Below are 17,627 nucleotides of genomic sequence, written 5' to 3' on the forward strand. Positions count from 1 at the left end.
GAGCTCCTTTCATTTTTGAAAGCAAACAACAAAACTGTGCCTCTAAACATTGGTATTTTCCATGAATTTTCTGACTCTTGGGCAAAAAAACTTGATTGCCTTCCTGGGAAGTTCTGCTCTGAATGGGTCAGCCAGAAGAGCCCTATAGGAAGTTATTTTCTAGGACAAAAGGACCCAGAGCAAAATTATATAAATAAGCCGGGCGTGGTGGCACACACTTGTAATCCCCGCACTTGGGAGGTAGAGACAGGAGGATTGCGCAGGTTTGAAGTCAGCTTCGCTGGTTTAAGAGACCCTGTTTCCAAAAAAATAGGTCTGGGAGTGTAGCCCGGAGGTAGAAGGGCTTCCAGGAACCCCTGAACCACCACCAAAAAAAAAAAAAAGATTACATCAATAATTTGATATTGGGCCCCGGGTTAGATGGGCGAATAAAGTAGTGCAAATAGGTTTAAAGTTCTACATTTACTAATTACTCATTTCCAGGAGTATTTCTAGGTCTTTGGCAGTACTTAGGTACATGATCAATCTGAAATGCTCTAACATTTCTCAGTTTTACATAACTTAAGCACTATTTAATCATTTCCTTTTTCTCATTAGTTGCAGAATGTTTTCCTTACATTCCTCTGATAATATTTCTCTTTGTTATCTGTCTGGTTGTGGGGAGAATGTGATAAATAAAAGTATCCATTCAGTTCAGTTGCCCATTTCTTGATTGGGTTATTTGTTTTGCTAGTGTGGAGTCTTTTGAGCTCTTTCTATATTCTGGATATTAGCCCTCTATCAGACACTTCACAAAAGAAGATATACAAATGGCCAAGAGATACATGAAAAAATGTTCAACATCATTAGCCATCAGGGAGATGCAAATCAAAACTATGCTGAGATTCCATCTAACCTCAATCAGAGTCGCAAGCATAAAGAAGTCAAATAACAACAAATACTGGTGAGGATGTGGGGAAAGAGGAACTCTTTTACACTGTTGGTGGGAGTGCAAAATAGTTTAGCCGCTATATATCAGTGTGGAGATTCCTTAGAAAACTGGGAGTAGATCCACCATATGATCCAGCTCTACAACTCCTGGGTATCTTTCCAAAGGGGTTAAAAGCAGAGAACTACAGTAACATATGCATACCCATGTTCATAGCAGCACAATTTGTAATAGCCAAAATATGGAACCAACCTAGGTCTTCATCAACAGATGAATGGATTGCAAAATTATAGGAAATACACACAGTGGAATTCTACCCAGCTAAAAAGAACAAAATCATGTCATTCACAAGAATATGGAAAGGTCTGGAGAACACTATGTTAAGTGAGATCAACCAAGCACAGAAAGAGAAGGGACATATGTCTTCTCTAATATGCCCAAACTAGGGGATATTAGGGATACCAGAGGGACTACAGATAATGAATGGGAAACCTCAGCAAAGCTAGAAAGGGAAAGTAGGAGAGGAAGAAGGCTGAGGTTGATTAATGGAGGAGCTACATTTGAATATGTGTAAAAGTATAAATGTAGCATGGTTAACCGGGACACTCATTGTTGGGAGGGAGAAGGGGAAGAGGGGTGGGGGAGAGGGCATCAAGCACAGTCTGAATGTATGCCATTTTCAATATGTTCCACATAAAATTAAAATAAATAAATAAATAGAAGAATCCAAAGGCTAATTCATCATTTCTTGGTCATATTTAATTTTTGATGTTATAATCTAGCCTCCCTTTCCCTTTTATTTCCTGAATGACGTCTCAGTAAAACAGTACCACTGAGTTCTAACTTACAAACATACATATGCTCACAAATACATGTAGGTGCAAACACATACACACACACATACACACGCACACACACACACACACACACACACACACACACACACACTCAAAAAGCACAAATGCACTGCGCTGCTTTCACCCACAGGAATGAAAGCAGCAAAAAGCCCTTTAAAACTCATTCTGAATTTCTCTTACTGTGATTGGTTTTTTAGGGAGATATCATAGCTTCATCATTCAATTTTAGAAAATATTCTCCAACTACTCTTAGTCACAAGACTGCTTTCATTTTATAATTAAAATATTCATCAGGTATAAAAATCTTAACTTTCATTGACATTTAAGTTTCTCTTTCCTTCTATCCTGATAAACTTTTAGAAGCCTAAAAATATGTCATCTGTTTATTTTCTCTTCTAGCTTTTCTACTTCTTTCTTCTCTTCCTCTTCCAGCAACTCATTAGTTATGGTTTTTGACCCTGGCAGGATCAAAATGAAGGTCTCAAAAAGTTTTCCTTTCCCCTCAGTAATTTAGACTGGTTTGTGGCAACACAGTGCTATCTTTTGCTTTCCATGCTAAAAGAAAACTCTCCATAACCGTGGGGGAAGGAAGCAAATTATTGGTTGACAGTCCCAGTTCTGGATGAAGAAAATAAAACCCCATTCTAATTGCTTCATTGAGGAGCTTGCCAGAGTTCTGTAGGAAATGCAAAGCACTAAACGAGGCAAATGAGTAACATCACGGCATAAGTTATAGACAAGCACATCATAATTCTTATTGTACTTTAAAAACGAAATGCTGGCAGCCAAAGTTCTTTGAGTCATTTTTCTATGAATTCAGATAAAAAAATTCACTCTTAAAGTAACTTCATTTTTGGAGTTTCATCTTGACTATAGCTGCAGGCCAAAAAAAAAAAAAAAAAAGGCTTTTCCAAATAAAACTGCCCTGCATTTTTAGTAGATAGAACTACATTTCAGCAAAACTTTATGTGCGTGTGTGTGCATGTGCATTGATTATTGATGATGAAAGCAAACCAGTAATTAGGTGGAAGAACTGCAGGATTATTTTTTATAAAATAGTTTAAGTATGGGACTTTATAATAACTGTCAAAGAGTATTTCAGTTTAGGCATATTTTATATGATAAAATTCTAGGTAAAGATGAAGTATTTTCCTTACTGACATAAAAATATTCCTGTAAGTAAAAAAGATCTTCCTCCCTTGAAAGTCATACATTAAAACTAAAGCCCAAAACGACAACAAAAATAAAAACTAATGAATAAACATGAATCAATAGATCACAGTGTTAAGCAGGACATATTTACCTTGAACCAAATACTAATATATTCTGCATATTCAATATAAAAAAATAGAGCATCATTATTAATTTATAAAATGATTTATTACAATCCTCTTTTGAATTGATACCTCTCCTTTATTTTGTTAAAGTAATATCAATTTATCAAAAAGCATTTAAGAAAAACAGCCTCTTTAAATGTGCATTGCATAAACCCGTATCTTTGGACTATTACAGCATTGTGCTCAGTGGTCAGGAAGTACAGAATGAAGTTAGGAATTGTTTTCTTCAGAAGCTTATAATTTCATGGAAACGGCAAACCAGATGCTCAAGGCTCTAGTTAGTGAAAGGCACAAAAGGTAGTGTCTCCATAACCAGGAGGTCTGCCTGCTGTACTAAGAGTCATTGGAATTTAGAGGCCACAGCATGTTATGGTCCCGGTGGAGGCAGCCTATAGTTGGACTTAGCAATGTTGGATTAACACTCAGAGGAGAAAATGGTGAGGACCATGTAAGGAGAAAGTAGAGGGAGAACTGTGGGAAGAAACTCTTTAATAAAAGACAACAGGAAGCTGGGCGTGGTGGTACGGGTTTGTAATCCCAGAACTTCTTAAGAGGATCACGGGTTCATGGCCAGCCTCAGCTACTTAGCAAGTCCCTTCACAACTTACTAAGACCCTATTTCAAAATAAAGACTAAAATATGTCTGGGGGTGTATAGCCTGGAGGTTGAATGCCCCTGGATTTGATTCCCAGTACCAAAAACAACAACAATAAATAAACAAACAAAAGAGTCGGACGTGGTAGCACACGCTTGTAATCCCAGCATTTGGGAGGCTGAGACAGGAGGATCGCAGTTTGAGGACAGCCTCAACTACTTAGTGAGGCCCTTTGCAACTCAGTGAGACCCTGTTTCAAAATAAAGAATAAAGAAATAGGACTGGGGGTGTAGCTTGGGTAGAATGCCCCTGAGATCCATCCCCAGTACCTCAAAAAAGAAAAATCAGGAAGTGGGGTACACACCTTTAATACCAGTACTTTGGAGGCTGAAACAGGAGGCTCAAAGGTTCAAGGGCAGCCTCAGCAATTTAGCTAGAACCTCAGCAAATTAACAAGAACTTGTTTCAAAGTAAAAATAATTTTAAAAGATTATGGATATATAGAGCTTGGAGGTAGAATCCCCTAGGTTCAATTCCCAGTACAACAACAACAGGGGATGTAGTAAGCATCTGTAGGAAAGAGCCATGTGACTGGTTTTCCTTGCATGAGGGCTCACCTTTAAGACAATGGCAGAGATCCACTGCTTGGGGAGAAAACGATAGCAGAATAGAGAATACGATAGAAATAGAGAAAACGATAGAGAATAGTGTGAACAATGCTGGTAGCAGACAGAAGTTCGTGAACGTTTTATAAAGGCCATGAGAATTCATCTTACAAATGGTTCTTTGGGATTCAGGAGGAAAAGGAGGGAAACGCAGGTTTGGAAAAGAATCTGACTCTAGACCTATAGAATGAGAAGTGGTCCTGACAACCCTTCTTGTCTACTTAGCTTGATGTTAACCCTGTTCTAGCATCTCAGTTAATTCATCCTTAAGTTATTAACTAGTAACTAGTTATTATCTTTGCTGAAGGGAACTGAGCTTAAATGAATATAGAAAGTCTATGGGTTTTTTTCCAAACCATATTTAATCAGTAGATATAGTATATTAATTACTCTGTTAATAAATATTTAATGGTGAATTTGGGGTAAACAAAAAGGACAATAAGGGATGTATTCCCCAGGACTCTTGAAATTTAAAGGGTGCAGTAGGCTGCTACTATAGCTAATTTTAAGATTTGTGTTCTTCCAGTTCTCTCTCTCTCTCTCAACACACACACACACACACACACACACACACACACACACACACACACACTTTACTCTTATATTTTATAATAATTTTCTCCTTATGGTAACTTTAAAAAGTTCATTAATTAATGCCAGGTGTGGTGGCCCATGCTTGTACTTGGGAGGCTGAAACAGCAGGATCCAGGTTCTTGGCCAGCCTCAGCTATTTAGTGAGATCCTGTTTCAAAAATAAAGAATAAAAAATCAGGCTAGGGGTATAGCTTGGAGTAGAATGCCCCTGAGTTCAATCCCCAACACCACAGTAAAAAGTTTATAAATTAATATTAATGAAAAAAATCTTTTGTATGTTCTGGTAAGACATCTCAAATGCAGAAAATAAAATCAAAGTAAAAATCTTCCATCCAACCCTTGCCTACGCAATGAAGCAAATGGCTTTCACTGTGTTTTCTTCTCACTTTTATCTATACAAATACATAATATGCACATAGTTATAGTCAGTGTTTGGGTAAAGAAAAAAAATGAAGTCAGGCATGATAATACACACCCATAATCTCAGTACTTAAAAGGATAATACGGGAGGATCGCAGGTTCGTGCCTAGTTCAACCACTTAGCCAGACCTTGTTTCAAAATAAAAAATAAAATAGTACTAGAAGTGTAGCTCAAAGGTAGTATGTCTCTGTGTTCAATCCTCAGTATGAGAAAAAGAAGAAAAAAGGAAGGGAGGAAAGAAAAGAAGAAAGAAGTGAAAAGTAAATAGAAAAGACTCCTCTTTCAAGGAAAAGTGGCACAGAAGGGCTATATATCCTTGGGAGGAGCCCCCTATCTAGACGCCCTTGTACCCTTCACCCTGTTGGCAGAGCAGAGCATCAGCCAGGTGGCTTGCCCACAGTGCGCCTTTATTTAGCAAGGCGGGATGTGTGATAAGAGGTAGTGGGCCCGGCCCTGTGCTGTCTGACTCACGGTCTTGAGCACACATGTCAGTTTCTTCTGCAGCTGGACAGAAAACAGAGTTTGACTGTAACTTTCCCAGGCTGCAACGATTCACTTCAACAGTCCAAATTATAAAAACTAACAAGTGTTGGGAGCTGCCAGGCCTTCCATAAATCCATCACAGGGATGATAACATCATTACTACTTGCATTTGGCCTCACACGCTGGCCCTCTCTCCAGTTTGGAGTGGAGCTGGGGCTTCTGTGCTGTGTCAGATTCTTCTCTAGACGCCATAGCAGTCTGGTACGTTGCTACAGGGCATGTTAACTTGAGGTACTTTAACCACTACTGTGTTCCCTTGCATTTTGTGTTCAAAACTCATACATGCAATCCTGTGGTATGCAGGATATCAGATTAGAGCTGGATCAACATATTTTTTTTATCCTTCCTGGAGAGATAATAGTGAAAGAGGAGAGAGATCATAGTGAGCTTAATTTTGAGCAGGACTTTTAGTCATTGCTCTTCAGTTACTAGCTTTATGATCACAGGTTATTTATGTTTCTAAGGCCTCAGTTTCCTCATCTGTGAGTGTTTTTGTGTTCCCATCAATGTTATGAGTGCAACACAGCATGGGATGTAAATGTTACAGTTCTTGGTCTAAGCATACCTTTCATAAGTGGCTGATAGGAGTTTGCCAATGTCGAGGAAATTGATAATGTCCTCATGGTGGACACTGAAAATGTTCTTCTTATTTATATGGAAATGGTTCATCTACACACAGGTCCTTGTTAGTAACACTGACTAAAATATAACCCAGACACCTAGATTATAAAGAAGAGTTTTCTACAGAAGACAAACAAGGCTACTGCTCACATACTCCATGTGCTAAGTTTCTGTCTTGACATTCCTTACTTCTAACTTTAGGCAAATATTGCCCAGTTCAGGAAATTGACTATCAAGGCATACTTTAAACTATACTACCAATTACTACCAATTAATAGGGAGTGAATATACCCTCATTTATTAAGGGGCCAAATTGAGCCAGAAACCCAAGTATTTTAAACAATTCAAGTTTTTTTGTGATTTAATCCATCTTCTGATCACTGAGTTATAGGAATTTCTTCAAAGAATTGGCTCAAGAAGGCCCCTTGGGCAGCTTTAGAGCTATGCTACTTGGAGAAAGTGATAGAACTTCTGAGTACCCTCATCTGTTAATTTCAACCATATAACAACCACCTTCTTTTCTCAGGCTTTTAAGAAGTACATCTATGTGTCAGCAGGCTCTTTGTAAATGGTGAAACTCTACAAACATAAGTGCTTGCTATTCTTATGGTCTGCACTCCTACAGGTGTTTGCTAATTATCCGTGGACTTTCCTCAATACTATTATTCTGTGTAAATGAACTCCTGAAGTGTTTATCATTTTCACTAAAAAGGAATTAAGTTTTAGAGATTAAAGGGACTTCTTCCTTGCTGTTATCATTACTCCCCATAAGGCAAAATTCTGATAAATAAGAGTATTTCAAAAAGACTTAAAAGCTCTTTTATCTGAGTTCACTTCCCAGATATATTCCTGGAAAACTTTCTAACATTTAAAAGTTTCAAAATTGAAAATTTTCTCTATTATCACTCTTATAATGGAGGTACACTTTAGATTCCACCATTCATATATATTTACAAATTGAATTCATCTATTCATTTTCACATGTCTACAACAAAGGAAAATAAATGGAACCTGAGTTCATATGGGTGAAAGCCAGAGAAAAGAAGTACTGAAAGAAGGATAGAGAAGAAAACATAAAAAGAAAACACAAATCATATTCTGATATCAAATTTGTTTTCTTTGTAGATGGCAGAATACTCGGAGAATACCTAATGATTACTGTTGCTTTTATTCTCGATGTAACCAAAAGTTCACACAAAATTATCTAGAAATAAATATTCTCTATAGAAGAGCCAAAAAAATTATCCTCGAGAAGAGAGAAGAGAAATGAGTCTTACCCAGCAGGTCTTGTGTCTTCGATGGCTCTGTCCACTGGGATCAAATCACTAAGGTAGACATTGAAGTTTCCTTCTTTCCACCTTCGTTCTGCCTCCTCCTCTTTCCCAGGAGGGACAACTACAGGCCGTCCAAACTGACCTGGAGCTTTGGCGTCCCTTGGAGAAAGTGTCACATCTACTCTTAACACTTGGTGCATCCCATGGTCTTTAGGTAAAGGGGTTTTTGCATGACTTTGATTGTGTTCTGAAGGCTGTTCCCTGGCAGGTAAGTTAATCCTTGCTGGCCCTAGAACCCCTGCTAAGGATTTTTTGGTTGGAGACAGCATTGCTCTCTGAAAAGCAAGTGAAGAGAAAGATGCTTCACTTCTGTTCCCGGAAGTATATTTATGTTGGCTTTCGCCTAATACTTTAGGGAACGTAGTTTTGGTTTTAGAACTGGACACCTTTTTGGTATCTGCCTCCTCCTTAGTTATAATCACAATGTGGCTTTCAGAGAAACTGAGTGTCTTCCCATGAGCCATTTGGGCTCCCTCGACCTTTGGCAAGCCTCTCAACTGTGTCTCGTTCATAGATTGCTTCTTTATGCGGTTCAGGAACTTGAAAAAAGGAAGACCCTCATTGACTTTGTGTTTGTTCAAATTTAGTTCTTTGCCTTGAATCTCATTATTATTCAAGGCCATCGCATCTCCAGACTTTGTCACCAATGGGCCTTCCGGGTGTATCCTCTCAATTGCTACTGCCTGAGTTTTCTGCTTTGGTCTGTCAGTCCTAAGAGTGATAGTCATACTCGGGTCCCTCTCAGCTGCTTGTTCTGACGTGTCGTTGAGGAGATGATGACTCTTCAGGGCCTCTTGTTTTGTGTGTACGGCGGTTTTGACCACTGAAATTCCTCCTGCCACTGGGAGTGGGGCTTTCCCAGCTCCCCAAGGTGTCGTCTGCTTTGGTGTTACCTGGTGAAGGAACCCTTTTGGCTTGTTGATGCTGCTCTCTGACTTCTGCTTGGTAAGGGTTCCTGGGAGGGTCTGCACATGTATAGGATGCCACAGAGCCTTAGCTTGGCCCCTTCCCAGGACATTGTACATTTTCCTTTCCTTCTGGGTTTGGTCCAAATGATCCTCCACCTGGCGCAACCTGTCTTCAGTCTTTCTAAACTTCTCTTTGCCCCAGGCCCCCTTTCCCGGTCTCTCCAGGGGAGGCCTCATCTCTTTGATGCTGTCGTAAAGGATCTTCATTTGGTCTGGCTGGACTCTGAATCCTGTCTGCTCTCTCCTCACCATGCCTTCCTTGAGGACCTGAGTGCTGATCTCACTGAATGAGAGGCGGAGAGCTGCCATGTCAAAGAGCAGCCAGATGACAGAAGCCACGAATATAAAGGCCAAGACTCGCCCACTTCCTCGGAAAAACTTTCGGATCTTGTTCATGGTACAAAGGCTTCCCTTGCGGCCGGCCCTCCCTTTGCGCCTGCTTACCTGAGGTGGAGATGAAGGAGCAGCAGAAGCAGCAGAGTTGCCAGAAGAAGCCCCTCCCTTGCACACCGCAGGAAACAGCAGTCCAAGGGGAGAGCTCAGCTCCTACTGCCTGTCAGTCTCTGCCTGCGTGGCATTTCACAGCAGCACATCTGTGCCTGCTCAGCCAGCCCCAGCTAAACCCTGGTGAAAGTGGCCTCAGGGAGCTCCGGGCACAGTCGGTGGCAGCTGCAGGACAGCTCAACATGTCACTTGTCCTGTCTCCGTGAGTCCGTGTCCATCTTCCTACAATCCTAAGAAGAGGTGGGGACCGGGTTGGGGCTGTTGCTTCTCTCCTCCCAGTCTCCTTCGCATGCTGTAACTCAACACCGCTTCTCATAAGGAAAACATTTCAAGCTATTACTCAGAAAACTTCATTCAGCTTGCACCTTCTGTGTTATGTGAGAGGGTGTGTGTTTTAAAGGCAATTAAACAGAAAGCAAGCTATGGAACTTGGAGAGCATGTGTTCCTGGTTTGCGACCCCACCTACCCCACTCCTGCTTATTAACCCTGTGGTACCCACGTGCTCCGGTGCTCTGCCTCAGAAACTAATCTCTGTCATTGTCATTAATGTGTCAGCTTTAAGAGGTTAATGACTTAAAGAAGGGGGTCCAGCATATACTCAGTATCAATAGTGGATATTTGGTTATTGAGAAGGCTTCCTTGAAGGGCTACAAAAATGTTTCTCTGGAAGTCAACTATTTTTTCAGTAAGCCATCTATTTGTAGACATAAACTTAATTTGTCATACTGCTATAGAAGTTTCTAGATGCTTTGCTATGGTCTGAATGCTTATGTCCCCACCAAATTCACAAGTTGAAAACCTAGTGACCAATGTGATAGCATTAGGATTTGGAGTCTTTGAGAAGTAAATTGATTATGAGGAGCCCTCATGAACAGGATTAGTGCCTCTGTAAAAGAGGCTCCATGGAGCTGCCTTACCCCTTTCACTGGGTGAAGACACAGCAAAGAAAGCTTTTTTTTATTATTAAAGAAAGAAATGGGCCCTTACCACACACATCTGCTGGTGACTTCATCTTGGACTTCCTGGCTTCAGAACTGTGAGAAAATAATTTATACTGATTGTAAGTGACTCTGCTTGTGTTTTGTTATAGCTGTTCAAATGAATTAAGATACAGTATTAGCTTCAGTAATTTTCTCATTATGGATCAGTAACAAACTGAGGATTCAAGAATTGTGCCAGGAGTTAGCTTAGACTCCGAGTGACCTGGTAAGCTGACAGGACAGTAGTTCCCATTCAGGCATTACATTAGAACCACTTAGAAGGAACCCTCCAAACTCTCATTAATTAACAAGGCAAAAGTAGAAATGATAGCTGGTTTGCTATTGTACGTTTTAGAACTTCTCAGGTCTTTCTACTGCACAGCCAAAGTTCAGAAATACTGGTCTAGAATAAAATGCCTCCATTTTATTTTATTTTATTTTATTTTATTTTATTTTATTTTATTTTATTTTATTTTTTGAACACTGCCTATGTAATAGTTAATTTTGCCTGTCATCTTGTCTTTGATAAGAGATAGAGAACTGGCAAAGCATTCTTTTTTTCTTTGCTGTGAGGGTACCTCAGGAACAGATTGGCATTAGAACCAGTGGCCTGGGCAAGGAAGATTCTTCCTCACTCAGCGTGGACATCCTTCAGTGGAGTGAGGGCCCAGGCAGAACAAAAAGGCAGAGGAAAAACACATTTACTCTCTGTTTTTGAGAGATAGGCTGCCCATTAGCTCCTGTCCTAAGACATTAGAACTCCACGTTCTTTGGCCTTTGGGTTCTGGGCCTCCAGCTTCTCAAGGTTTTGTCCTCAGACTGAGAGTTACGTTATTGGCTCTTCTGATTCTGAGGCTTTTGGACTTGGACTGAGCCATGCTACCAACTTTCCTGGTTGTAGACAGCATGTCACTGAGTTTCTCAGCCTCTATAATGGTGCGAGCCAACACCCTCTTAATACATTTCCTTTTATCATCTATCTATCTATCTATCTATCTATCTATTTTATCTATCTTCATTTTTTTTATGGTACTGGGGTTCCTGGAAACCCTTCTACCTCCAGGCTACACTCCCAGACCTATTTTATATTTTTTTAATTTGGAAATAGGGTCTCTTAAGCCAGAGAGGCTGGTTTCGAACCAGCACTATCCTCCTGTCTCCGCCTCCCAAGCGCGGGGATTACAAGCATGCGCTACTACGCCCGGCTATCTATCTATCTTCTATTTATCCTACTAATTCTGTTTCTCTGGAGAACCTTAACTAGTACAGTTCATCTTTTTTTTTTTTTTTGGTAAAATTTCATCTCAGGCAGAACAAGTAAAAGCTAGTAACTATGCATCACAAGAATAAATCAGAATGAACTGTTTAACATTGCTAGTTATAAAATCTGTGCATAAAGCTTGAAAACACCACTCAGGAGCAATATTCTCTGAGGAATTATGAGTAATCTTTAGACAGCACGGATACTTATTTGTCAGGACTTAGCATCCATGCTTTGAGGTAAACCTAGACTCTCAAACACTTGAGAGTGGAAGGCATTTTGCATATGTATGGACTTCCACAGCATGTGACCTTTATATTTGTACTTTGCCCCAAGGGAGGGAACCCAGATAAATATGGCTATGGGAACATGAATCTTGGATCCCGAGTTTCTCCTCTATTTGTGCTTGCACATTCTGACTTGGAAAATCCACATGGGTGACTGCATTTGGGAGCTTAGCTATTTCCTTCATGCAACTCTGTCTTTGTTCTTCTGTCTTCCCAAGTGTCTGCTGAAAATGCTCCATGGCTCAGGCATTGTATTGGGTGTCAAGGGACATTGAGTAAAAGACGATAGTGTTTGTCCTTGGGGATGTTTTAGGTTATTAGGAGACACAGACAGGTAGCCACATATGAAATATATAGTATGAGAAAAAATAGTATTCTTGATCTTAAGGGGACATAGCTTTGCTTTGTTAAGTATAGATGCTTTTTTTTTTTTCTTTTGGTGGTACTGGGGTTCTGGAAACCCTTCTACCTCCGGGCTACACTCCCAGACCTATTTTATATTTTTATTTGGAAACAGGGTCTCTTAAGCCAGCGTGGCTGGCTTGGAACCTGTGCGATCCTCCTGCGGGGATCACAAGCGTGCACCACCATGCCCGGACTTGGAGAATTAGTATTAGTAGAAGCTTTGGTATTACTGTGTGTGTATATGTACTTCATTTTTCTCAAGAACTTTGTTAAGCTTTCTCCATTGATTATCTCACTCAATTCTTACAATAATTCAATGGAACAGTAAAATTATAATTCTCATTTTGCTTTCAGGAAATGAAAACTTAGAGAGTTAAAGCAATTTACAGTAGAGATCGGAAGAGCCATGTCTTGTATATACAACTGTATGATTCTATAGTCCACATGCTTAAACATTGCATAGTACCACTTCTCTACTTGAATTACCTTGTAGCTTAGTTCATTTTATGTGGGATCAATATAAAAAAGAAAATGATTTCTCCCCCATAGATTAATGTGAAGATTAGAGAGCATTATTTCAGTTCTTGTTTTATTTTATTATTTTATTTTATTTTATTTTATGTATTTATTTATTTTTGCAGTACTGGGAACCCAAGGACATTCAACCTTTGAGCTACACCCCCAGCCCTATATTTTAGTCTTTATTTTGAAACAGGGTCTCACTGAGGTGCAAAGGGCTTCACTAAGTGCTGAGGCTGTCCGGGAACTGTGATCCTCTGGTCTCAGCCTCCTGAATGCTGGGATAGCAAGTGTGCCCCACCACACTTAGCTTAAATTCTTGTTTTATTGAATATAACCTATAATAATCACCACTGCCACTAATGGTGTAGTATTTCTTTGTTGTGTTAGAAGTTTGGGATATTTCAGTCAGGCAATAAGCCAACTCTTTCCAAAAATCAAACAGAAGACTTGTGACTAACATAATCCCATCAGTGGGTCAAGAAGTATATCTGAATATTTTATTTTATTTTTAACATTTCCATTTTCTTTTCTATCATTTTAGTTAATGACAAATTTTCACTGAAAACTCACTAAGTACTACAAACATGAGGTAGAAGACATTGCATCTGCCCCCAGTGACCTTAAAACTCACTTAGTAGACCATGAACTTAAAATATAGCACAATTATTTATAATCCCAGAATAAAGTGAGTTATTTTTAGTATCATGGTTAAATAGTTTGCATTATAATATTGTTGTTGTTATTTGGTGCAGAAGATTGAGCCCAGGGTGGGGTTCTATCTCTAAACTACACCCTCAGCCTTTTTATTTTGAAACAGGGTCTTACAAAGTTGCTGAGGCTGGCCTTCAAACCTGTGACCCTTCTCTCTCAACTTTCAAGTATTGAAATTACAGGCATATATCACTCTGCTTGGCAACATTATAATATTATTTGGGACATTAGAGTGTTTTGTAAATATGTTTCTCTACAAGATTCAAGTCTTGTCCAACCATGTCCCTACTTGAAATGAAACAGCAGTTGGAATTAATCAAACTTCTTACAAAAGTCAACACGTTACATCATTACTGTACATAACAGATTTTAAATACTCCTTAAAATATATCCTTACTCTTTTACATTCATTTTCTCTAGAACAATGCATTTTTCCCTCTTTGTCTAGGTTGTCCTTACTAATCAAAACACAAGTTACTTACTATTTGAGAAAATGTTAGGAAAATTAAAATGTTTATTCAAGTAGTCACCCCTAATTATAAAGAAGGTATAAAGGGGAAATATATTTAAATATCTATTTATGGAGACTAATAATTATCTGTAGATACATCGCTGAATTTCTTTTTTCTAGTTTTATTTATTATTAAGCTAAAATGGACTAATAACACTTGCAGGCTGTCTCTTCATTCAGTTGGCTAGTTTCTTGCCTATACAGAAGCTTTTTAGTGGGCTGTAGTCTCACGTACTTGTTGCCTGTGCTTCAGAGTCATATCCAGTAAGTCATCACCCACATTAAGGTCAAAAGGTTTTCTCCCTATTTTCTTCTAGTAGTCTTAAAGTTTCAGGTATTGTGTTTAAGTCTTTAATCAACTGTGAGTTGATTTTATTCCAAAATGATTAAGCAAATAATCCTATTAAGTGACATAAAAATAGTTAAGGCATAAATTTCCCTGAGGGAAAAGATTGGCATACCGACAACAATAGAACATTGATGAAATAAATTGAATTCATACACAAATGGAAATATATCCTCTGTTTATGGATTAGAAGGATTGACATTGCTACAATGTACATACTATTCAAAGTAACCTATAAATTCTGTGTAATCTCTAACAAAATTCCAGTGGAATTTTTCACAGAAATAGAAAAAAGATTCTCATATTTATATAGCCCCACAAAAGACCCTGAATAGCTAAAACAATCATGAGAAAGAAGAAGTCTAGAGATAGATTTCAAAGCTGTGATAATCAAAATAGTATGATACTGTTGTAAAAAACAGATGTTTAGTCCAATGGAATAGAACAGTCTCCCAAGTACAGGAATTACAAGTGTGTGCCACTGTGCCTGGCCATACTTGGCTTTTTAAATTTAGTCTTTTTTTCAGCATATAGTGGTATCTTTCTATAGTATCTTTTTGTTAGTATATAGTGGTATCTTTCTTCAACTTATATTGCTATGACTTTAATGATATAATTATTTTAAGTAGATTAGATTTTCACATGATTATTTACTACCCATATATGGTGTGTGTGTGTGTGTGTGTGTGTGTGTGTGTGTGTGTGTGTATGTGGTACTGGGGTTCCTGGAAACCCCTTCTACCTTTGGGCTACACTCCCAGACCTATTTTATATTTTTATTTGGAAACAGAGTCTCTTAAACCAGTGAGGCTGGCTTTGAACCTGCACGATCCTCCTGTCTCTGCCTACCAAGCATGGGGATTACAAGTCACCATGCCTGGTTCCCATATATGTTCTTTATGAAGGATCTGTTTCAACTATTTCCCACTGTTAGTAAAATTTTTATCACTTAGAGGCGCAAAGTAATTTTTAGGGACTACAGATAATTTTACTTCTTTGATCCTGGTAATGGTTTCATAGATACATATATAATGTCAAAATTTATTAAATTATACACCTTAAAATATGCAGCTCTCTGTATATTTCTTATACCTCAATAAAACTATTTTGAAAAAAGCCTAAGAAAAGAATAAAGATAATTTCTGGACAAGAAAATAAGTTTAGTGTTATAGTTTCTCCCTACTCTAGTGAGGATAAAAGTAGAGCCAGTATTGACCAGTAGAGTCCATAAGTCCCAAGAACTTATTTCTCTACTTCCTTGGTACCACCAAGAAAGTGAACTTCTGCCAGTGGGTCTCGGCAAGGCCAGCACAATACCACTGGTCTGTGTTGTGGAGCCTCAGGCTGTCTGAGAGGAGTGGCCACTGTGTGCTTCCTTATGGATCCTGTTGGAAGTCCTTCTGACTCTTCATGGCCAAAGACAAAGTGTCCACCAACCAAAAATGAGCCAAGCACACGTTCAGAGTTAACTATCCCATTGCCTCTCAAACCATATTGCTATATTATCATTGAGTTGCATAGCATTTGTAACAAAAGCCCATTGACTTCAATTAATGTCCTATTTTTTAAAATGTATTTGAAAATATAGTATTTCTAAGGCAGAGTTGGGCAGGGGACTGTAAGCCCTAGGCCTAGAGTTGAGATTGAGCCCACTGGTGACGATGGGAAAGGGCTTTAGGAGAAGGAGAGTAGGGGGGGGGGGCTCAGTGTTCAGGAACATTTCTTGACCCATTAGAATTTCTCATAAGTGAAACAGGAAGTGAAGAACAAACTCAAAATTTCTACTTGGGTGACCGGGTGAATAGTCTTCTTGTGTTTTCAATAGTCGGCCAACTTTAGCAAGGACTGGAATCACCTTCTGGGCCACACGCCATACATTCAGATGGAGACGGTCCGAAATGGAGAACAGAGATTCACATTTACAAGTTCTTTTGTGAGGCTCATGGTGTTAGTGTGGGAATCACACTTTAAGAAACACTGAGATATGGGAACCTATAAAAGAAATAAATCTGTGGGGAGACGATGATGAATGATTAGAAATATCCTTTGTAAAACAAAAATATTGGCTTGGATTTTAGAAAAGGACCGGGGCTCCAGACCTTTGTGGAACCTTGAGCATCTTATTAATACTTTCTACCTGGGTGAGCTCTGTGTCCCCAGAGCACATGTCAAAAACTGGGCTGAGAAAAACCCTGGGAAATGCATATGAAGAGGGTGGAGGAAACACGTAGCAAGAAAGAGATGGAGAAAGAAGAGTTTAGGAGGGAAAGAAGGAGAAGGCTACAGGAGAGTAATATCATAACATTTCAGACAAGAGACAGAAAAGATAAGATGGTCAACAGGTTCAGATGTTTGTAAGAAACTAAGCAACATATATTCTAAAAACAGTTTTTTAGATTTGCCAGTTAACCATTTGATTCTGGCTTTGAAGTAAGTGTTATGTCAAAAACCAAGGTAAAATGCACCCAGAACCATAAAAAGGAGAGAAGGAGAGAAAGGAGAGAGAGAGAGAGAGAGAGAGAGAGACAGAGAGAGAGAGAGAGAGAGAGAGAGAGAGAGAGAGAGAGAGAGAGAGAGAGAGAGAGAGAGGACAATTTAGTGCTATTTGCTATATTCACACTCAGTAGGACCAGGAGAAGGAGAGTGGAGAGATGGGGGGACTCCATGTTTAGGAACATTTCATGATTGACTAGAATTTATAACCAACAGCTCTATCTAGCTTACAAAATTTCCACCAGCCCCAAACAGACCCTCTACTCATTAAATAGCCAGTCCCAACATTTTTTTCCTTTCAGCCCCTGGCAACCTAATCTGCTTTCTGTCCCTATGGATTTGCCTGTTCTGGATATTTAATACACATAAAATCATGCCATATAGGGACTTCTGTGTATGACTGCTTTCATAAGAGCATAATGTTTCCTGGATTTATCCACTTTATAGCATGTATTAGTTTTTTGCTGCTTTTTATGGCTGAATAACATTCCGTTGTTTATGTGAACCACAATTTGCAATCTATTCTCTTTAATGTTGAACTATTCCCACCTTTTGACTATTTAATATAGTATTTTTACAAATATGTACTTATATGTGCTGATGTGAGTAAGTAGTTTTAGTTGTTTTCAATACATACCTAGGAGTGGAATTGCTAGGTAATACGGTAATCCTATGTCGAACTTTTTGAGGGACTGCCAAAATATTTCCACCATGGCTGAGTCATTTTTACATTTCCACCAGCA

At 39.0% G+C, this 17,627-nt stretch overlaps 1 protein-coding gene across 1 annotated transcript in view; it reads right to left on the bottom strand.

Moving 5' to 3' along the window:
- GALNT5 (polypeptide N-acetylgalactosaminyltransferase 5) overlaps nt 1–9,259 on the bottom strand; it is a gene marked incomplete at both ends in the record, with an annotated part of 41,173 nt that extends 31,914 nt beyond the window's left edge. Inside the window, one exon of the mRNA XM_080689241.1 lies at nt 7,839–9,259. Coding sequence (XP_080545367.1) covers nt 7,839–9,259 — 1,421 coding nt within the window. The remainder of the gene's footprint in view (nt 1–7,838) is intronic.
- Nucleotides 9,260–17,627: the final 8,368 nt, after the last annotated feature.

The sequence above is a fragment of the Muscardinus avellanarius genome (assembly GCF_963383645.1).
Source record: "Muscardinus avellanarius genome assembly, chromosome: 2".
NCBI classification, from domain to species: domain Eukaryota; kingdom Metazoa; phylum Chordata; class Mammalia; order Rodentia; family Gliridae; genus Muscardinus; species Muscardinus avellanarius.